Here is a 24,399-nt window from a genome sequence, read left to right on the forward strand (position 1 = left end):
GAAGGAGAAAACCACACACACCCCGACACTGGCAGGGCAGGCTACTGTATATAAACAGGGAGCAAAACTGCCCCCCCCCCCAGCACTGATGATGCTACCTAGTCGGGTAATGAAACAGCCAAGCTCAGAGAGCACCACGGACTCCAGTCCTGAGCTACATACATTCTCTTCTATGGTTAAATTACTTTAAAAACCCAATTTTTCAGGATGCATAATACAATAATAATACAATGACTACTGCATACAGAAGACTTATATGGTAAGTGGTTTTGTACTGAATAGATTTACACTGTATGAAATAATAGATGGCTGAATTATCTGAACAAAAAATCGCCTCTGTGTATCTTTCTTAAAACTGGTTATTCTTTTGCAATACATAAATCTTCTTAGGTAGGGCATTTTGCCATCTGTTTGCTTGTTGGTGATGTTTGCAGATCTAGGGGCCAGAGGAGTTTGGGCAAAAAATTACTGCTGCTAAGCAGAAAGCCAGAATTTATAGTGTAGTTTCAATGCTCAAAAGTAATTTTATTTCAGGCAGCCAGACAAAATAGGTAACTACATAACCCAAACACAGTAATACCTCGGACAGCTTTGGTGAGGAGAAAAGCAAATGATTATCTAATGGTTTGCTCAACAGACTTTTCCCTTTTCAACTGAAAATAAAAGTATGTTGCTTGTGCCTAATGCTAAAAGAAGCAATTTTATTTTACATTAAAAAAAAACCCTCCATGTCTGATTAACAGTTTTCATTCCTTTCCTAATCCTTGCTAAAAATACAGCATAAAACCATTATAAATAAGACCAGTGGGAATACCTCTGTTAAATAGTTGTCTAGAGGGTAAAAAAAAGCAGCCATAATGAGGCTGTAGGCCAATAATGTGTATTTTCAGCTCCCAGAAAAACACAGTAGATGACCAAAAGTATGCAAACAAAAACTTTAAAAGGTTATAGGAAGAGTAAAGAAGGAGGGGGACGTACAAATGTTTATGTCTGCCTGCGTGTTGGAAACTGCTCCACACAGTTCTGATTTTTGCTTGGATGTGGTCAGTGTTAATCTGCACATACTTGGTTTAAGCAACAGGTAAATCATCTGAAGTACAAGGGAAAGATGGAGGAGGAAGAATATCTAACAGCCTGTAAAATGTGGAATTAAAAGGAATCACTATAAAGAGCAAGACAAAACCAATCGGACCCATTATATTTTTAATATGGGGATACTTGTATTCACTTGATCCTCTACCTTTTAGGAACCTAGGAAAAGGCAAGAGATTCTCCCCCTTCCATACAATCAGAGGTGGAGTTACCTGTGAAAGTTTGTAGGAATGGCTTAACTGCTCACCTTGTCCTGTGCTCTAATGAGCACAAAGGTCCAAACCCATCACTATTTACCAATCTGTCATGCAAAGTGGCAAAGAAACCAGCATTTAAAAAATAACAGTATTTCTTTCACCCTTTGTCATGTTCACTGTTTCAATGTGCACTGTACATCGTAACATTTCACATGCCATGGTGCTGACGCGCGTTTCTGTTGGGAGGGAGCTGCTGTGAAACCTTGTGCCAAGCTCTGTATCTATGTTTGTTTCAATGGAATGTGTTTGGCTTATGTGCTCTGCTCAAGGACTTTTCCCGTGGACCAGCAGAGGCTGTTAGGAGCACCTGGGATTGTGAGCCTGGGAAGATTCTACGGGGGGGAGGGATCTCGTTTGTACCGAGGGTTTTTTAGTTTGCATTTGGCGCGCTTTTCCCATTCTCAGCTTTCCTGGTGAACCTGCATACTATTCTTTGATAAATCAGATATCTTTGTGATCCTGCTTATGAGTCTGATGGTGTTTAGAATAGGCAATCATTACATAAAGCTGAGAATCACCAAAGTTGTACCGTTAGCTCCTACCAAGATTAGTTTCTTGTGAGAGAAAACAGTTAACGATGGCCAAATCCAAATCCACGACTGGGAGACTTGAGGAGCCGACTGGCTTGATGCCCGAGTCAACGGTCAGGAGCAGAGAACTGAGCCTACCCCAGAACCTTCAGGTTTACGGCCGGATTCGAATTCCAGCCCTGAGGGAGAGGAATCCGAAGATGGGAGAGCACGAGAGCAACCAGCACCCAGCGAATCGCCCTCAGAGTTGATCACCTGGGATGAAATGGGAGAACCCCAGCCAGGGACGTCCCGGGCGTCCTGGAAGTATCAGGTCCCACTGACCCCTAATGTCACGGTATTAGAAGGGAGACAGCCTAATGCACGAGGGGGGCAGGAATCTCAAACCCCTGAAAGGCTAAGAGTGGTAGAGGCCAAATTAGAACTGATGGAATACATGCTAAAAGCCCTGTCTCTGTCATGTGGGGGGGCAGCCGAGGCGTGAAGGAGAGTCCAGCTCCACGCAATCATCCTCCATCCCCTCACCCGAACCACCGGCGGAGCGGGGCCGGAGACGAAGTCGGGATGACTCTCCACCCTGCAGAGCTAGTCCATCAGTGTCCTCACCCCGAGACAGGAGAAGTACTGTAACCTGGGGCCCAACCACTCAAGCAGCCGCTAATTCAGCTCCAACAGGAGTGGGGGTGAAAGACTTTTCTGTCAAGTTTGATGGGGATCCAACTAAGTTGTCTTTCTTTCTCACTAATGCAAAAAGTTATATGAAAGTTTGGACCATGCTTCCCTTCCGAAGAGGCTAAAATAACTGCCATTGCCACCAAGCTGAAGGGACGAGCGGCTGACTGGTATGTTCAATTAAGTGAGGCTAGCTCCCCTGAGCTTGAGGATTTCGAGGAATTCATGTGGGCGTTAAAGCTGCATTTTGAGGATCCTCTAGCCAAGGCAAGGGCTAAAAAGGCACTTAAGGATCTTACCCAGGGCCAACTGTCTGTAGCTGATTATGCCCTGGAGTTTAAGGCTTTAGCTGGGAAAATCCCTGACTGGTCTCAGTCAACCTTAACAGAATGATTTAAAGAGGGACTCAACAGGGACATCCTGCAGTGGGCGTTGTGTAGAGATGACCCAGAGACATTGTACGAATGGATCCGTCTGGCCGGCAAGGCTGAGCATGCCCAGCATACCTACATGCAAGCCAAATGACCTGAAAAGCAACCAGCCACCCTGAGGGGACCCCGAAGTGCTGCAACTGCTACCCGGCCAGGCTATAGAGCCTGGGAAGAGGAGAGAGATCGGTGCTATGCGAAGGGTCAGTGTCTCCGATGTGGAAAGGAAGGGCACCGAGCAGTTGATTGCCCAAAAGCCAAGGCTGGAGAACAAGCGGGCAAACTGCCGGCCAAATGGCCACCCTCATCGCGGTGGATGACGGCAGCCAAGGGGGCGGCCGACGCTGAAGAAGTACCCTACTTCTCGGGAGAGGCTGAAGACGACTCTAATGAGCCGGCGGGAAACGCCAGCCACCTGCCATGAAAAGCGCCTGCAGGCAGGTGAAGGAGGATGGGCGTGAAGATGCTATGGTGAGTGCTGACTGTCCCACTCTAGCCGTGAAAGTGAAATTGGGCTCCTGCACAAAGACTACAGAGGTCTGGGCTTTAGTTGACTCTGGGTGTTCCAGGTGTCTGATCCACCCTGATCTGGTTGCTGCTTTGGACCTGCCTAGCTTTCCCCTCCAGCAGCCTTTGATCTTCACACAGTTGGATGGTTCAACGGTGGGGGGGGGCAGCAACCCATTTCACTGGAACTGTCGCAATGCAAATGGGCAGCCACTGTGAGACTTTAAAATTTATAGTAGCACCCGTTGGCAACCCCTTAGTAATTCTGGGAATTCCCTGGTTGACTTATCGAAGCCCTCATATAAATTGGGAACACAGAACTCTGACTTTTAAGGATGGGTTTTACCAAGCCCCTACCGTGGAGAGGGCTTCAAGCGCGGGGGTTGGAAGGGCTGAAATTGCCACACCGCGCCCTAGCTTGGCATGTTTAGAGGGCTTGCCCGATCGATACCAAGATTTTGCAGACGTTTTTGGAGAAATGGAAGCAGATCAGCTACCCCCCCATCGGAAAACTGATTGTGCCATAGAGTTGGTTCCTAACGCTCAATTGCCCAAGCCATAAATTTATCCAATAACTCAGAAGGAGTTTGGGGCATTACGGAACTTTATCGACAAAAATCTGTCAAGAGGGTTTATTGAACCTGCAAATTCCCCAGTTGGGGCCCCTGTGCTATTCTGGGAAAAAAAAGATGGCACGCTTAGACTCTGTACGGACTATTGGGGGTTAAATTCTGTCTCGATCTGCAACAAATATCCTCTACCACTAATGAAAGACACGTTAGCCCATTTGTCAAAGGGCAAGATTTTCTTCAAGCTTGACCTTCGTGAAGCCTATTTTCGCATCCGCATACGAGCTGGAGACGAATGGAAAACTGCTTTTAATTGCCCATTGGGTTCATTTCAGTACAAAGTCCTCCCTTTTGGGTTAGCAGGGGTGCCCGGAGTCTTCATGCAATTGATTAATGAAGTATTACATGATCATTTGTTTAAAGGGGTCCTGGTTTATTTGGACGATGTGCTCATTTACACTGAATCCGAGGAGGAACACGAACGCCTCCTCAAACAGGTGTTAAGTAAGCTCACAGATGCCAAGCTTTATGCCAAGCCTTCCAAATGTGAATTTCACAAACCCCAACGTGATTATCTAGGCTATAGGGTATCTGACAAAGGCATTGAGATAGACCTTGAAAAAATTCAGGCGATTTTAAGTTGGGAACGTCCCCGTACCCAGAGGCAATTACAAAGTTTCCTAGGGTTCAGTAATTATTATCGGCAGTTTATCCAGGGATTTGCTGAGATTGCTTTGCCCCTTACTGACTTGCTATATACCAAGGGTTTGGGAGAGAGACCTCCCATTTGGCCACCGACTGCGGGACACAGTTCACTTCCCAGTTTTGGAAATCATTTTTAAAATTGATTGACACCAAACAGGTGTTGTCCACATCGTCGCATCCTGAGACTGACGGATTTACGGAGGTTTTGAACTCTGCCCTTGAACAATTCCTTAGAGCATACATAAATTACCATCGGGACAATTGGGTGGACTTGATGCCCTTTGCTGAGGTGGCTTACAACAATGCTGCCCATCAGAGCACCGGGCAAACCCCTTTTCATGTGGTTTCTGGTCACGACTTTGTTCCCATCCCTGAGCTGCCACAAACCCCTCCCCAGTCCTGTTCTGCCTCTGACTGGGCTGTTAAGCTGGCTGATTCCTGGCCGGTGATTCAACAGGCTTTGGCTGATGCTCAGGCTGCTTACAAGTTTCAAGCCGATAAACGTTCTTTGCAACACGATTTCAAAATTGGGGATCAGGTTTATCTTTCTACCAAGTTCATCAAGTCCCCACAGCCCTCGAAGAAGCTTGCTCCCAAGTTCATTGGTCCTTTCCCTATTGTTGGTCTTATCAATCCAGTTACTGTTAAGTTGGACCTGCCTCACAATTTGAAACGCTTGCACCCTGTTTCCCATTGCAGCCTGCTCAAGCCTGTCCACCACTCATCCCGTTGGCATCCCCAACCTCCTCCTCCTGCTCCAATCATGATTGACAGGCAACAGCACTTTGAAGTCAAGGAGGTCGTTGATTCTCGCAAGCTTTGAGGCACCCTCCAGTACCTGATCCGCTGGAAACACTTTCCTCATCCTGAATGGGTGCCTGCTCGCCACGTTAATGCTCCTGATTTAGTTAACCGTTTCCACTTAGCTTACCCTTTGAAGCCTGCCGCTTAGTGTTTTCTTTCTTTTGGGGGGGCAGTATGTCATGTTCACTGTTTCAATGTGCACTGTACATCGTAACGTTTCACATGCCATGGTCCTGACACGCGTTTCTGTTGGGAGGGAGCTGCTGTGAAACCTTGTGCCAAGCTCTGTATCTATGTTCATTTCAGTGGAATGTGTTTGGGTTATGTGCTCTGCTCAAGGACTTTTCCCGTGGACCATCAGAAGCCGTTAGGAGCACCTGGGATTGTGAGCCTGGGAAGATTCTACTGGGGGGAGGGATCTTGTTTGTACCGAGGGTTTTTTAGTTTGCATTTGGCGCGCTTTTCCCATTCTCAGCTTTCTTTGTGAACCTGCATACTATTCTTTGATAAATCAGATATCTTTGTGATCCTGCTTATGAGTCTGATGGTGTTTAGAATAGGCAATCATTACACCCTTGCAATGGGCTTCTCTCCTGAGTAGGCAGTAAAATGAAAAATGGTATTCTCTTAACCAAAGTAAAGCAACAAATCCTGCTGAAAATAACAGGTCCGTTTTTTTGTCCACTGTGGTTCCTTTATCACTTTCAAGAGCTTCGGGTAATGGGGTGGGGGAAGATGGATGGACAAGAATTTCTGCCAGCCTCTCTAGAAGTTTGCTGTCTTCTTCTATATTCTAAAATAGAATGAGCGGTATCAGAAGGCTGAATATACATATTTTTTGCAGTAAAATCATAGCATGTAAATGGATTGATAGACACAAAGTTACTTGTCCCTCCCCAACAATTTGAAGTTGGTCTCCAAACAAAGCAACATCCCACCATCCAAACTCTCCAGTAATTAGGGCATGTCTTCACCAGGTGCCCTTCTGTTCAACAGAAACAGACAGGTATACAGGCAATAAGAAATACATAGACAATACGTGACTAAATAGTCCTTTTTTACCTATAACTCAAGACAATATGGCTACCAAGTAGCTGCATTATGACAATGACTGTGTGAGGAAAGAAGATGAAATGAAATAGACAGTGTAAGCCTGAATATTACAGCAAATGAACATGAGTAACTGCACAATCTCACAGGGAACAAGATGCCTTGTAATGGTATCCCTGCAAACAAAAATAAATGCAAAATAATATTTCAGTTAATGTTATTGGACATATCCATTTTCTTTCTATTTAGCAGGCAAACAAACTACCTGGTTACACTTGATACAGGTAAGAGAATTCCAGGATCTTGATACCTAGGTATTTATTATGAGAGACTTTCAATTATTTTGATCAAAAATATTGTTTAACCATAGGAACACTAGTCTCAAGGTCCCTGCTACACTTTTAGCAAAAGTCTCCTTTTAGACCTGCCAACTTTCAAATGAACCATCTTCCTGTTTTCTAGAAACAACAGAAGAGAAAGCAGAGATGTGGCAGAAATATATCTTCTAGGAGTTGACAAAATGATTGGGAATTCTCAAATTCTTACAGCAGGATTTTGAGGCATGAAAATTCAATTGTACCGATGTCAGAGAGAAACATTTTAAGGGCTTCTACCTTTGAAAAAGCAGCCCGCTGCTCCTTGAAATTTTACCATTACCTGTGGAACTGTTCACCATGTTAGGTGCCATGTTGTAAGGAGGTGCTTGAGGGTTCATCAGGTTTGAATTGCTGTTCATTGGTTGGGTGTAGGGAGAGCTGGATCCCAAAATGCCACTCTGATTGATGACAGGAAAGCTGCCTTGCCTGAAGAAAGAGAAAGGACACACACACGTGCAAGCTTTTATTATGTTCCTTATTGTACCGGACACCTTGGTTAGTCACAGAATTCACATTTAAGTATTCACAGACACCTACAGAAGATGCAGCCAGTTAGTTTTTGCCTGCATAGGGAGCTTACTATTGGATTAGTAATTAATTCATTTTCAGGCCCATTCTAAAGTCATGTATCATGCAGATCCCTAAACAAAATAGATGTAATATAGGTTAATTTAAAATGGATAAAGCCTAACAGTACATAAAGAAGTTGAGATTGGACATGGCCAACACGGAGATAGTGATGAAAGCACCTAAGAGAGAATAGAGTGCTTACCATTGAAGTAAAAGAAGAACCCAGGGTAAATTAACTAAGTGTTTTTGATTCTACTTAGCTTATTATACTAACAAAAGGAGCTAAACAGAGTAAAACAAATACAAATAAAAAATAAAGCAACTCTCCCAAAGCAAAACAAAAATACATAAAAAGATTGAAACTATACGACTTAGATATGCAATTAAGAAATGGGCATTCATCATGTTTGTTTTAAAGCATTCATGATAATTGAGATTATTGTAATCACTAGATATAGCTATACTAATGGATTCCTGATAGCTCTGTGGTAGGCTAGTTTATAAAGGATTAAAAGAACTTTTGAGCAAAATTGAAGAAATATCTTTCTTTGTTTTTGCCTGGTGTAGTACATCTTAACAGAGCTAACTTGTATGGGGGAGTAAATACAGGTTTATGCTCTGTATGTGTTCATGGAAGAAGTCTCAAGTATGAAGGAAACTATAGTTGGTATCCAAGTGCTGGACAGAAATATTCGCTAGACACAGGATCAATTACAGAAATACCAGTCTTCTGATTCTTCATACCATATAATTATCCAGTTTATATGAGTCCTCAACCTTTTCCAAGTGATTTTAGTTAATTTTGTATATAAGAAAGCTTAAATTGATCATTTAAAAATATAAATGCTTAAGACAAATGTCATTCTTTCACTGGGATTGAATGTACAGAACGAACAAAGCCACAGTGTAGTTTGCTGCTTGTAGTTTAGAGTGATTTTTAAAACAAACCATTGGGGTTAATAAGTATGACTTATGACTTAGCCAACTGTGGTTTATTAAAAAAAATACTGGTGTAATGCAATGTGTGAATTTAGCCTGTATGTTTTCTAAATCAAGGAAAGTTTCTCTCAGGTGAATTAGATGTGTTAGGCAGTTCACAGCTGATAACTTAGTATTATTGAAGGGTGTTGTGTTTAACCTTCAGAAGCTTTCACCAACTCAGGAACTTGTATTTGGATTTTTGTTGCAGCTGAAGGATCAAAGAAAATAAGGATCAAGAAAACTGAAGGAACAAGGAAAATAGGAAAATAATATTTTTATTTTATTAGTTCAATCATTTTAATTTAAAGTATGGAAAAGGGACTAGTCAATACTAAATTTTTAAATCATTTTATTGAAACAAGTACAGAACATTTGGTATAATCAATGTTTTTTCCAAGTTGGTTTTGTCCTCTATTTCTGTAAAGAAGCAAAGGATTTCTTTTGATATGAAGGAGACAACTGACATACAATGTTATTCCCCTGATGCAAGTTCTGATGTTGTAGGGAAAAATACTTAAAACGTACAGCCATACAATTCTCCCCCCTCCACCCAAAAAGAGAAAAAAATGGAGCAGGAGCATTTGCAAAAACTTTGGAAGATATTACTGAAATAAATATTCTTTATGTACACATTGTCAATACCCTTTAAAAGTATTCTGAAAATACTGAAATTCTGAAAATGATTGAAGCCATTACACAGCACCTTAAATGGTACAATCTCTATCCTTCCTTGTAATAATATTCTTTATCAATTAGAAAGTGTAGAACAAGAAAATCTAAAAATGCAAAAATGTATATGGAAAATACATTCATATTCTGAAATATGAGCATCTCATTAACACTTACTGCCAGTTTCTCCTTTACATTCAGATCATTGTTATCATAGCTGGATCAGAGCAAGCCATTGTTCCATCAATTAAACAAACTAGCAAACTATGGTTTATTGAAAACCAGGACTGGTAATTACTAATAGCTACATTTGAATGTTTCCTTTGTGCTTGGGGCTACTTTGAACAGTCCCTTCGTAAATATTTTTTCTGAGATCACAGTGCTTTACAGGACTAATATGAATATAAGCATCTAAAAGAAAGATCTAGTGAAACTTTAGTTTGGATCATTTAAATAAATGCAAGAGGATCATATATATTAATGCAATTGTACTAATTCTATTTGACATCTTTTTAGAGTTTCTCTAGGGCTTTCCATGTACGCACACAAGTTGACACACTTGTATTTTAATTAATTAATTAGTTAATATTACTATTACTAATAATAATTAATATTAACTAAAAGGATGAAATGATAAAATGGAGATATTTCTAGAATATGAATAAAAATGTTAAAAAGAAGTGACAAGTGAAAGTATTACACAATGTTTAAATAAAATTTGAAACTACTTTTAGGCCATTAAGGCAATTCCATTTTGAGTCCTGTATCAGGTCTGAACAATCAACTCAAAACTATACCAAATTACCTTGTTAAATATATATTTATTTAAGTACACGATTTGAAAAATACAGTTTAAATTATAGTATGTCTCCTTAAAGTCAAAACCTGAGAGATGCTACTGAAATGCTGGCAAAAATAAATGCTTTGCCACTAGTTATTTTTTGGTTTGAATGAAACTAACCTCCAAGCATAACTATTTTAAGTAAAAATAACTTGCCAATCGAAAATTTTAGTCTTGACTCTTCTGGAGAATCAGCACATCACCAACATACCCCTTGCACTACAGTATCTGAGGACAAACTAAAAAAGAAAAGAAAAGAAAAAGAAAAGCACCCGCCTCAAAAAAAGTAGACAACCTGAACATTAGACACTTCGGTAGGTACAAAAACAACCCAAGGAACCACAAACAGCAACGGATGTCTGTTTTAATGCATCATCAAAACTTCAGTGTAATCAGTATGCCAACCACACAATATGATTTTTTGATTATAGCTTATTATCCTGAAACAAACCATGGTTTATTCACTGATACAATCAAATCAAGGAAATAATGCCTCTGAACATCTATAAATCAACACAGATCTGTTTTACATTTCTTAAGTAGGGTTACTATGGCAAACCTGTGTGCAAAATTATCGGGAGAAAATACTAAGATGTGCTTATAAAGCTCTGACTGTCTTGAAATCCAGGTTTGGGAAGCAACACTACTTATAACAATTAAGATGGTAACAATTAGAAAGAGGACTTTTTGGATGGATGCCCCTGGAAACTGTGTGCTTTTCAGGAAAGTTTGCTCATTGGAGCTCACTGGGTAACTTCAAGTTAGTCATTCTCTCCCAGTGCATCCTACCCCACTGAGAGAAAAAACAGGAGAAGAGAGCATTATGTAAACCACCTTGAATTCTGGGAGGCAGGGGTGGGGTGGGGTGGGGTGTCACAATATAAATCTAACAAATAGATTCTATTTTCATTATTGCCCTGATGCATGATCTCCTGGTATTTGTAAAGATAGAGGCAAAGGAGAAACAGAAGCCTGAATCATTACCACAAAGGAAAGGAAAGGTGATGAACCTAACATGGGATTGTAGCAACTCAGTGATAATATAACTTTTTAGAGCACTAATAAGTGAATGGAGTAATTCACTATTTCAATCCACTGCACCTGTAATCTTAACATATCTAGTTGAATTGGCACTATGACATTTCCACCTGACAAAAGAGAAGACACAGAAGAAATAAGTTAGTGGTCTACAAATGCCTAAGTTATAATGTGCAAAATGTGTCAGACATCTGTTGAAACCAAGAACAGGGCTAGGACCAACAGGTTGATATGAAAAAGCTATACATTAGGAATAATTTTTTGACTTAAAAATTGTGGGACAGTCTGTCTATAACAGTGGTGGACCCTCCTGGACTGGAAGGTTTCAAAATGTGTCTTTATCACCATTAAGCAGTAGTGGTTTGCACTGGGCAGTGGTTGGACTAGATGACCTATACATCCCTTCCAACTAATTTTTTGATTCTATGATTTCCAATTATTCAGGTATGTTTAATATGATTTATGTATTTTTGTGCACCTCTTATAAAAAATTATGCCCATCTTTATCATATAGTCAATGTATCTTTATATGTAAAATCATGTTTTTAAAATTGATGTGAACATTTGGTAGAAGATAAAGCTCTAGAAGACAGCTTCCAGAACTAATAGCTTAGAGAAATTTTATCTTTTCATTCTGATTCCACGGCATTCAGTCTTTAAGTTGAATGATAATTGAATGTGACAAACAGTGCTACATTCATTGTGCACTATGAAGTAGACTTGGTTAAGAACTACAGTAAGCTGAGATCATAAGGTTTATTCTGATTAACCTCTAGGCACTAACCAATAATAAATACCTTGCACAGCATCTGCTAAATATATTTATATATACTTGAAGTCATAGAATCATTTGTGGTTACAGAAGGAAGGAAGGAAGGAAGGAAGGAAGGAAGGAAGGAAGGAAGGAAGGAAGGAAGGAAGGAAGGAAGGAAGGAAGGAAGGAAGGAAATATGCTTCTGTCAGTACTGTTTTCACTGAAGAGCTATTTGATCTGCTGTAACGCATTTTCAGCTTTTCCCCTGCAACCTAAACTCCATTAAGGTGTGAGGCAAACTTAAAATTAGTTGTTGAAGTGTTTAAAACCAGTTTCCAAAACTGTTGTGGCATCTGCAGATGAAAACGTCAACTGTGGAACAAATTCAATGAGCTACAGGCAATACTTGGAAAGGTGTAAAATAATACCCTGGTTACATTTAAGCCAGTGGGAGTATTTTTAGTAGCTAAATCAAAATTTTGACTTTAGATTAGATAGTGCCAAAGCTTAGACTTAACATAAACACATGCAAAAAGTACTAGCTCTTTGAATAAATCATGGAATTCTTTCTATTTCAAATGCTGAGGGTATTTGAAATAATTGTGTCAGGGACACCACTGGAATTCTGCAATAATACCTGAACTGTACTGTTTTAATTAGTGTTTATTTAAACCAACCCCTGTGAACTGAAAAGTATTTTCTAAACTAGACATAATAAGATATCACTGTCACATTATTATTATGAAATCTCTTACTATACAGAATTTTCCCAAATTAGTAAAACTAAAGCGAGGGGAAAAGAGCTGTTTTAATATTATAAATTTTTATATCCGATCATTAATATTTATTTCCATTTCATGTCCTCTTTCATATCCTAGTAAGTGAATATCATTCCTGCAAAACAAAGGTTCATTTTGACTTGGGAAAACATCTACGTGCTGAAAATCCCTCTGGAGACATCTAATAGTAAAGGCAGCCCAAAAAGCTGGTTGCTCCCAGTCTTACCTGCTGAGGTGAAGAAATTGCATTTTAATATGCTTATGCTTGTACATGCGGTCTTGTCCTACATGGTCTTTTTAATTACTGTTTTCTCAAACATAAGCAATTTAAAAAAAAAAAATTATATGCATTTACACATAGTATATAATGAGTGTACGAACTCTGAAGTGATTGTTAATCTACATATTAAAACAAGAGAAGATGGACAGAGATTTAGCCATTCTTAAGAAATGTGATGCAGAAAATCTAAGGAAATCTCAGAAGGCCAAAATTAAAATGCAAGTGATCAACATTCAAAGTCTTACTCATTTAGTATGACCAATGTTGATATAACTGATCTTCAAACTTCTTGGAGGCTACCAAGTTGACTCCCACGACTGCAGCATTTTAAAATGACAATTTGAGTTAAAGATTTTAAGCAGGGGTATTTTGTAAAATACTGACAAACAACAAGCCTAGCTACTTGATTACCAACCATAAAAATGCCTGCTGGAGACGCACACAAATCAGCACGCTGACCAAATTGCCCTATGCTTTATCTATGCCATATCTGCCACATGACAATATTTCTCTTTCCTTTTAAATGTCAAAGTATGATTTGAAGGTTGTTATTTAAACACAGTGACCTGTACAATAACCAGATGCACTTTATTTAAATCTGTGTCGAGCAAGGTCTAGCAATAAAAAGCTTCTAATCTGTCATACCCTGACATCAAATGGGTTCTTATAATGAGAGTAATTCAGAGGTGAGATCTGAAAACATATTTTCCTGCTGGGGTTTTCTTACAGTCTCTCATACATATAATTTTGTTACAGCTTTTCTTCCCTGATACAATATGAATTTCCTAGGATCAGATTGCTACCAAGTAGTAGAGCACAACAGGTTGCAACTCTGTGTGTGTGTGTGTGTGTGTGTGTGTGTGTGTGTGTGTGAGAGAGAGAGAGAGAGAGAGAGAGAGAGAGACTGACAGAAAAAAGGGGTGGGGAGATGGAAAGAATATGCTTAATTTTGTTACCTCATTTTGTTATCTCATCAGAAAGTAATCTTTTTTAATGAAATCTCTGCAGTTAAAATACCAGTTAGATAAATGATGATGATGCTATCCATTCAATTGTGTCCAATTCTCGATGAGTTAGATAAATAGTAGAGTACACATACATGCAAAAACTGAAATTCTGAGCCAGAGCTTCCTATGAAATTTAATACAGAAAAAGCTATCTTAATATTGAGTCAAAGTGTAGGGTTACCAGATCTGGATTGCAAAAATCTGAATTGCCACTAGATGGCCACAAAGATATATCTCTGCTGTCATCTAGTGGGTGTCCAGATTTTAGAAGCCAGTTAGCTAGCTCAGTCAGAACCTGGAACTACCTTTTTCAATGATATTCTGTTGTTTGGCATCAGCTCTTGAGGCATGAGCCAAGGTTGTTTTTTTCTCCTATTAATGCCTTTAATTGGAGAAAGTGTGTGAGTAAATGAACACTTAGAACCTTATGAACATGAAATCAGTAGTCCTCCACATTTCTCTGTATAGTCTATTGTATATATAGAGTTCCCCAATGTACATATCCTGACAACAGAAAACTGTTTATGCACTTTGGATCCTGCTAGACTTTCAAGTGATCATGGCTACATTACTGCAAACATCCCTTGTTTGCCTGACAGAGGGTGTGAAGTATAGATAACACTATTGCGTTATGAAATACTAATGACTGCCACATTTAAGTCTTGATAGCACTGTAAACAGAATTAACCTGAAGCAGGTTGCTTAGTGACTGTGCATGAAGGACTCTGTAAAATGTGCACTAATTTGCTTTTATTATAATAAGAAACTAGTGCACAGCAGCTTCTCTTGACCTACTGCTGAGTAGTTAAAATATACTAGCTGTTAGCTTCTACGGCAAGAAGTGAGCAGTGGGGTATGTTTGTGTGTGTGTGTGTGTGTGTGTGTGTGCGCGTGTGCATGCGCATGTAAGGGAAGAGGGAATATGCTATCCAGAATCGATAGTAATATACCCTGAAAATACACTTGCTATTCAGAAAATGACACTGCATTCATATAGGATAGTTGACTTGACTCTAAATCATCTGGATTTTAAGAGGGAATAACAATGTTAATTTTTTGAATCAGTGGCATTAATTGTAATACAACAGATACTGGTCAAGAATGTTTGCTGTAAACGTTTCACCATTTTTCCCCCACAGAACTTTAAAAAAAGGAATTTCAATTTGGGTAACATTATGACTGAAACTTATGGGATATGTTCTATTGATATTAATGATCTATGCAATGCGAATCAATACATGCTTATTTCAAGCTTGTCCCATTGTGTTCACTGAGGCTTATTCTCTAGTAAATTATACTGAGAATTACAGCCCATTCTGGAGGAATACATTCACAGTTCATAATCAGACAGCACTTACAGAGTTGTTTTGTTTAAAAGGTTCCAGTTTAGCATAAAGACAGATGCTTCTCAGTCAAGGCTGACTTTAGCTTCCAGTTATTAATAGTTCTGATTAAAACTCAAATAATTTTTCCAAGTTCTTTTTTTGTCCTAATCAAGACACAGCTATATTTCTTTTCAGTTTTGGATCTAACACTAGATTGCATCCATTTATGTTCATCTGCCAATGGACTGAATTTTTCTTCTCTACCTGCAAGCCTCAATATGACCTCCATGTCAGCTCCTAAGGGATGAAAGGACAGGAGTAGAAGGGGAACTTTTTGTATGTGTGAGATTAAATTTGTTTAGAAAACATTGTATGTAGTCCTACTGTTATATCAACAATTTTGTCAGTTGGTTAACCTGTTTGTAACTGGACTCAGTATCAGGGCCAAGCTCTGCAGACACCATGATTTGTCCATGCTGGCATTTCAAGTACTGAAATTTTTAGAATAAACTCAGGTTGGCTGCTGGCTGTCAAGGTAGTAAAAACACAATAGAACCAATGCATCAATATTGGGGAGGGGGAATCTCTTAAAAGATGAAGCAATTATCAAAACAAGGCTTTAACTGTGTATTTTCTAAATTTAATCCTATTTACATCTTGGACTTCATTTTAAAAAATCCCACAGCAGATAACAAGTAAATTACAGTCAGCCAACTCAGAGGATATTAAACATAATAAAATACACTGCAGAGAGAAAAGAGTCTCAATGATAGATTCAAACTCTTTTACTACTATGGCCATTAAAAAAATACAGAATCTGGCAAGTCAAGCTTGATGCCTGCCAATTGCTTTCTTGGCAGTGTTACAGAAGTGGTTTGCCTTCCTATGGGATTCCCCCCCCCTTTTTAGTCTAGCCAATAGCCCTTCATAATTGCCCAACTAAGTCTTGCTAACTAAAACTAGGGTCCCTTCATAGAGACAATTGTCTAATGTCAGGCCTTTCATGAACGTCTCCTAAATGTTGGACAAGAGAAGCTCTTCACCACCCCACACTGGCACTTTTAGGTTACTCGATGTTACACTATGCTACTGTACCCTGTTCTGCTTGGCTCTATTTTATTTTTCACCTTTTTATCCCCCAATCCAAAAACTCTTGGTGGGTTACACAAAATAACAAACCAAACATCCATGGTACAACATTCATATGAACAGTAAAACAAACCACCCAAATATGATACTATGGTCAATAAAAACGGGAAGTAATCATGGTATGATAAATTCAAGGGAAGATTCTCTGAAATAATTCCATCTTTTAAGATTTCTGAAAATTAACAAAGAGGGGGTCAGCCTACTTTCTACCAGGAGCTTGTTTCTCACAATTAAGGACATTTTAGTCATAACTGTATAATAATTATACAACAGTAATCAAAAGTTTCAGTGGCATACAACACAACAAAAAAATATAAAACACGTGTGACATAGAAAAATAATAATAATCAGAAACAGAGAACATGTATTAAATTAACTGGAGCAACGTACAGGTTCAGTCAAGCAATGGTGTCAACTCCTGAAATAAAAGCTAAAAAGTGCTCTAATGGAGCTCTGTCTTAACCAGCTTTTGCAAAGCAATCAACATTGAAGCTAGTCTCCTCTCTAAGGAGAGGCTGTTCCTTAATATAGGGCCATGATAGAAAAACACTTCAGGGAAATGGGGGAAGACCAGCAATTTTTTGCAGAATGCATGTACCAGAAAAGTTGATTCCGACTGGAGAAGGTGGTTCTACAAGTATCTCAGCACTAAGCCATATAGGTCAAAACCAACACCAATGTACTGGCAGCCAATGCAGGTGTAATTTGCGTTGGGTGCCTAGTGTCATTAATACATGGGCTCTTACATTTTGCACCAACTGCAGTTTCTGAGTGGTCTTTAAAGGCAGTTCCATGCAGAGTGCATCACAGTTGTCCTACTAGGTAGTAATGAGAGCATGAATTATTAGTGAGAGATTCTCCTGCTCCAAGTACTGGTGCATCAGCTGGACAAAAGTACTCTTTGTCATGGCTTCCATCTGGCCGAGTAGTATCTATCCTGTTGTAGAAGGAGTTACGTAGCCCCTAGGGAAGAGGCACATAATCTGGGGTAGTTTGGGATCCAATATGGTCACTGAAGCCCCAAGTGGCCTTGGAATCTTATGTGCCTTTATCAGTTTAGACTACACTTAACAATTATAACTCTACACAGATAAAGATAACTTTTCAAGTTATTCACATTGAGCTAAACTCCCGTTTTGGATGTTAAACGAGGGGCTGCCTTTTAAATCAGAAACTTCAACAGGTCAGAAATATAGCAACTAGATTGCTAACTAGGATTGTCTGGTGTGGTCACATTATGTGAGAACTCTACCAACTGCTCTGGCTGCCAGTCTATTTCTGAGCCTAATTCAATGAGATGGTATTAACTTACAAAGCCCAAAAGGTTTGGGACAGGCTCTCTGATGGAGCATCTTCTTAAGATGTCCCCACACAATCAGACCAAGCAGGAGGTCACCAGGGAAAGGGAATTTTGACTAGACATGTTCTATCTGTAGAATGCTAGAATACAGCCCAATCAAAGAACTCCCAAGGAGAGAACAGCACCACCACCAACACAAGAAGTGCAAGCCACTGTATATAAACAGAGAGCAAACCCCACTCCTTTTTTGCACTGAAGATGTTGCCTAGTCTGGCAATGAAACATCTGCAAGAAAACAGCAAGGCTCAGAGAGCACCAAGGACTCCACAGAATGCTCTCCTCAGAAAGCTTGTCTAGTGCTTACATTACAGTATTTTCTGCACCAGATGGAGACTTTTTAATATTTTTCCCATACACATTAAGAACCTTTTTCATATTTTAAACCATTAGTATTTTACTGCTATATTGCTGTGATACTGTTTGTACTGGTGCCCTTCTTTTTGGTCTTATTTACTGTACAGTAATATTCTCTGTGCAGGTTTTATGTTGTTTGCTATGGTTTATGTTTCTATTTTTAAAAAATATGTTTCAATGATTGAACACTACTCTGGGAAATTGTTACTGGTTGGTATAAAAGTACACTGACTTGTCAATTGGCCCTATGAATTAAGAATAATAGCTTTATGGATAAATGGAGATGTTTCCCCCCCATTGGGTTTCCTAAAGCCAAACTAATATTCTAACCTGCTGTCACATGGCTATTATTACACATTACATAAATAATATATGTCCTTTTCTTAATACATTTAGTGTGTGTGTATGTGTATGTGTAGTGAAAAGTTCCCCCAGACATTACACAAAACAGAGCTAAAGCTGACATGTCAAAATAAGAAGCATCTTAGCATTTTCTGTGAAAACACCATCAGAATCAGATATATACATTTCTGGAAGCAAACTATAAGCAAAATGCCTTAGGTTGGCAGATTTGCTAATTTGTGAAATTATACTGTGATTCGAAGAAGGCAATCTAAACCAAAACTTAACTGTGATATATATTATATCTATCTATCTATCTATCTATCTATCTATCTATCTATCTATCTATGTATCTGCCGAAAAGGTGGCCCCAATTTTATCTAAACCCACAATTCTCACTTTATGAGGGCCTCAGGGAGTTGCAGGCCAGAGTAAGATGTTGAGATAGAAAGCAAAGACATGCGTTGCCCATTCCTTGTACAATCTTTCTTTAATCACCCATGCTGCTTCTTTAGCTCCATTAGTGCCTTGTTTTCAGTTTCCAACCACTTTTGTGAAATTAGTTCACTTTTGATACAGTACAATAGTTACACAGAGAACAAGAACCAGTATCGTTGGAATAAGTTCCTTTCTTACTGTATCTGTGGGCAAAGAATGTCTTTATACTTGCTTTATACCTGTTTTTTTTTTTTTTTTACAAAGCTATCATTTAATTGGTTATGGCACCTGCCTTCTGGAATGACATCCTCCCAGAGATCCATATTGCACCCACCTTAATGACTTTCTGAAACTATTAAAAACATGGTTCTCCCAGACCTTGGGACAGGAAGGTTGTGGAGCCCCTATGGCTTTGGTGGGTTTTTTTTTGGTGATACTGAGTTAGCCTTCTGGCTGGGTGTGGGTTTTGCTATATGCTGCTTTGTTTTTCTTTTTAATTGTAAGCTGCCCAGAGTTGTTCAGAAGCTGGATGGCCTCAACACTGAATGAATAATAAATAAAATTAGGACAATATGTAGAAGTCATTTATTTGATCTGCACAGTTAAAATGTGTCTAGGAGACTTCACCACTTCCTAAAACACCTGAATAAAAGATAACACCTGTGACTCTGAGAAGGCAGAGCCATATGTGTTTGTGTGTGTAATTTATAATACATACAGTATATGTAATATACTGTATTATGTAAAACACTACAGATACTCCTATTAAAAATGAAAGGAAAAGGTGAAAGGAAATGCTGGACCTCCCTCCCTCCCTTTTGGTTAAAAAATCCACTTGTATATCTGCTAAAAAACCAAATAGGAACAAGCATGTACATATTTTAATTTGAGAACCACTCTACAGCAGGAATCAATTCATCCATTAATGAACTGAAGCCAGTATTGAGGCAGAAAGCAGCAGCTGTTTAACAGCTCATACTAACACCATACAGTGATTTAGGCCAAGAAGCAAACTCTAAGTCATCCAACTGAGTCTTCAAGGGGATTTATTTTTGGAAGCCAAAATACAGCTGCTTTTATTGGAAGTTACTGCTTAGACAGCCAAGTAATACCAATGAGAAGAATTATAATTTTATTTACTAAGGTCCATTAGAATCTCAAATGTGGGAACTGCAGGATCAGGTTTCTGTGCATAGAAAGAGTTAATTTAGTATTACAGAAATTAGGATGCCACAATCATAGACTGACATAGTTGAAAAGAGCCATTTAGCCTATTGAGTCCAGCCACTTTCTCTATGCAAGAATCCCAATTAAAGCATCTATGATGGACTGCTGTCTAGCCTCTACCTGAGCACAATGCAAGGGAGTCCCATCTCTCTGAGACATTATTTCCTTTAGTAAATAAATAAATAAATTTAGAAATTTAAAATTTTATATTTAGGAAATCCATACTAATATTTAGTCAAACTCTGCCTCCAAATAACTTAAATTCATTATTGTATAATCTGCCCTGGAGATAATAAGGAAGAGTTCCTGGTTTTCTTTTATGTGACATATTTTCAGGTACCTGTAAAGTGCTATTGTATGTCATTCCAGTCTTCTCTAAGTTAAACATTCCCAATTCCTTTTCAAGGAACTTGGTTTCTAGAACCCTGATTTTCTTTCCTGTCCTTCTTTGAATCTGTTCTAGTTTGTCTCAATCCTTCTTAAAATGAGATCCATAGAACTGGACACAAAATGGAAGGCAAGCTCTGACCAATAACATCAGAATAATGTAAAACAGTTGTTTCCTATAATTTGGAAAATATATTTTTGCTAAGGCAGCAAAACAAATACATATGCCTTTTCTGCTGCTTCATATTTAGTTTGGAAGCAGCTCTTATTCCAAAATCTGTCTCACAAGTACTATTGCCAAACTAGATATCTCTTATTCTATACCCATGCATTTGATTTCTGTCCTTAAATAAACTGTGTCTTTGTTAAATTTCACTATTTTCAGCCAATTTTCTAACCTACCAGTATTGTTTTGAAATTTATTTGTGTCTTCTCTGACATTATTCTACCCAATTCTGTGTCTTGTCCAATTTAATAAGCCTTCCCTCCACCTAGTCATCAGTCATTAATCAAAATCAAAATTAATATAATGACTATGACTTGCTACACTACTAGAAATTCTTCCTCATCAGAAAATTCACTAAATTATTTATATAAATCAGGATGTTGGTTTAATGTGGGAATTCATTGTCCAGTTTTGCACCTACAAATAATTTTCTTGCTATATCACATAGGCATAAATATGCTAGGAATATTAAACTTCTTCTTATGGAGAATATTGGAAAATAAACTGTATTTTAACTAGTGCAGAAACTATAGCAACTGCAGACTTCACGTTGCAATGCTTCAGCCTCCTTTGCTGTATTAAAAGTGCATGCTATGAGTTGCTTTTAAAATTGTAATCTCAAATCAAGCGTCAAGATGAAATGGATCGCATATGCACATAGGTTTGTGTAAACCTATACATTCAGTAGGAAAAAAAAACAGCTTTATCAAATTTAATACAAGCATATTGCCTTCTAAAAGTTTTTGCTCTATTTCTTCTCTTTAACACTTAAATGTATTACGTCTGTTAACAATATTGTCCTGCCAATGGCTGTTGGTCCATCAGCAGTCTTACATGCTCAAGATTCTGGAGAAAATGTGGAAAAAGTGCTTTGCTAGCACCAGCAATATGAAATATGAATTACAAATAAAGACACAACACCAGATAATGCTGATAGAGGACTCAGCTGTGTATAAAATAATGTATGTGAATATTTGTATATGTATACAGTATATATACAAACACAGGGAGAGACTGAGACCCTGTTATATAAGTTTATAATGCAAAGAGAATTTATATTCTGAATTCATCTATACTAAGAGCCATCAGTTAGTTTGCATTTGTTGTTGTTGTTTATTCGTTTAGTCGCTTCCGACTCTTCGTGACTTCGTGGACCAGCCCACACCAGAGCTTCCTGTCGGTCGTCAACACCCCCAGCAACCCAGGGACGAGTTTGCATTTACAGTAGTTAAATCAGAATGAAAGAGCTATACAATTTTTAATTACCTGATTTGAATTTTAGCACCACATTGCAAATCACAGCTTTGCTATATTGCCTCCTCACTACCAATGAGGTCAACAGGCTGAGCAAAAGTGATTACATCCCTGGTTCTCCTGGTGTCTAGCACTGGCTATTGGTATGATAAAATAAATAATTATTTCCTCAAAATTCTTCAAATGCTTTAGCTGCCTGATGTAACAGTCATATTAAATCTCAGTCTCAAGTAGGCTTGGGTAGAACTGAAGTCTGAGAATGCAGGAGGCATTTATGTGACAGGGATAAGTTATGTACAGGAAAGGATCATGGGCCATGAGCATGATAAGTGTTCAGGCTACAATGAAATTCTAATGCTCAGGCAGCAGAGAAGTGCCAAGTTCCCTTGCTTGAGCACAGATTTTCATGTTTTCCTTTCCAGTGGCAGCCCCATCAATTTCTAGAAATTAGGAACCCTCCCAAGCAGCACTCTTCATGGGACCAGGAGCTGCAGCCAGCAGCAAAACCAGCCCAACTCCCACAAGGTCTCCAGAAACTTCTTGCAAGAAGAGGAGCCTGTGTAATCCTAACTTCCTAAAGTCTACAGTGCTCCTTTGTTTAACAGCATACAAGGGGCTTCACAGCCACATAAACAACCGTGACTTCTCACCATTTGTTGACATGATTTCAGGAAACACCTAAATCAGAATTTAATGGCAACCAAGATGAAGCAAGAATGGCATCACAAAAAGACTCTGTCCCTATCAGTGAAACTGCTTAGTAGCCATTGCAAAGCAGCTGAGAGGTTTATTTAAAAATAAAATTGCCACTTTTAATAGAATATTATAAGAATTCTGCTAGTGCTGTCTCAAGGCCTATGTACTCCCACATCCTTTTTTCCCATCATGGATGGATACTATCTGGATGCCAAATGTGAAATTCACAAGAAAGCTCTTGTTCATATTTACTGGTAACTGGAATACAGCAGCCTGGTTCAAACAACCTGTTAATAGACATAATGGTTTGTTGATCTGTGGCTGGTATTATACATGAACCCACCCACAATTCTTTCATCAATGAATTCTTACATCACAGGAAAAAAAAAAGTTTACTGTGGTATATGAGCCAAGTGCCTCTTGGATACTGCAAATAATATCCTACCATAATGTTTACTAGTCATTCATAGCCTTAACTTTTCGGAAGCTTCCAAATTGGTTGACATCACTGTATTTTACTTTGACTATGGGCTGTGTGAAGAAGTATTTCCTTTTATTTGTCTTGAATTTTCCATTGAACTTCATCAGAATCTACAATTTATTATTACAAGAAAGAAAACATTATCCATGTTCTCCACTATGCATAATTTGATACATCTTCATCACACATTTCCTTTCTAAGCTAGTGATCATTTATTTGCCATAGATAAGAACTATGACAATCTATACTAACAGATGCTATTCATGCTTTCTATTCAGCAAACAGTCCTGTGGTGGGAGGGAGGGGGAAAACAAGGGTATGTCTTTCATTGTTAAAGGACTTTATTAAATTCACAAAACCTAAGATGCTTCCTTTAGAAATGCTAAAAGCTACAATGTGTGTACTCAACATTGTCTATCTGAGACAGTGTGTCTCAACTTGGTTACTCATCAAGAGACATTCAAAATTGGAAAACCCTTAAAAATTTAATTCCAGGTTTATTTGTTGCCTTTATTACTTCTTCATATCCAAACAGTTGAGAAAGTCTAAGGCTCACTTCTTGTTGCCATCCTTCATTTTTATAGCGCACTCACTGTATCCTTCCAGGGTAATTGCAGAGATTTGTCACATGTGAGCATACTCTCCTTATCCATTATATACAGCTTCTGAATGTCTTTGTAGGGTGCGGGGGGGGGGGGAAGGAAAAAGGAAAGCAACTTAACTCTTTATGACACCTTGCTTTTTCAAGGTTATTTGCTGCTCCCCAAGAACAGACTTATTATTTGGAATAATGTTCCAAACACTGTAAAGAGAAGAAAATCTTTTAACTGAGCTGGTCTGTATTGTAGTTAAAGCAGTGCTTTGATTACATAACACCCATATTATTAAAACCAAATCCAAACAAAAAATTTAAATGACTGCATGGAACAAAATAAACTGCAAACAGCAATTCTGAATGGATTACTTTGAGTTTATTTATAAATGAAGCTGGAAGACTACATTTAGCATTTGCAAATTACAGTTCTTAAATCTTGTGACTCAAGGTGTTAAAAATAATCTATTTTTGGAGGGAAGGGGGAAAAATTGTCCAAACATGAAGTTTATGGTTGGGAGTTACACAACAGTGTCCAAAATGACACCCTGTATGTACAAAATAGCACCCAATAAACTAGGAGCCTACATATTTCAGGAACAAAAAATCATATTATCCCAGAAATAATACAGTAAGGTACAATGCTGAATAAATTGCT

The 24,399-nt window shown here is 38.6% G+C and overlaps 1 protein-coding gene across 2 annotated transcripts in view; it reads right to left on the minus strand.

The window, feature by feature from the left end:
- ARID1B (AT-rich interaction domain 1B) overlaps positions 1-24,399 on the minus strand; it is a 422,870-nt gene that overhangs the window by 43,025 nt on the left and 355,446 nt on the right. For both annotated transcript variants that reach the window (XM_063308100.1, XM_063308110.1), the window contains one exon: positions 7,272-7,417. In XM_063308100.1, the coding sequence (XP_063164170.1) occupies positions 7,272-7,417 (146 nt within the window). The remainder of the gene's footprint in view (positions 1-7,271; positions 7,418-24,399) is intronic.

The sequence above is a fragment of the Candoia aspera genome, chromosome 1 (assembly GCF_035149785.1).
Source record: "Candoia aspera isolate rCanAsp1 chromosome 1, rCanAsp1.hap2, whole genome shotgun sequence".
Taxonomy (NCBI): Eukaryota; Metazoa; Chordata; class Lepidosauria; order Squamata; family Boidae; genus Candoia; species Candoia aspera.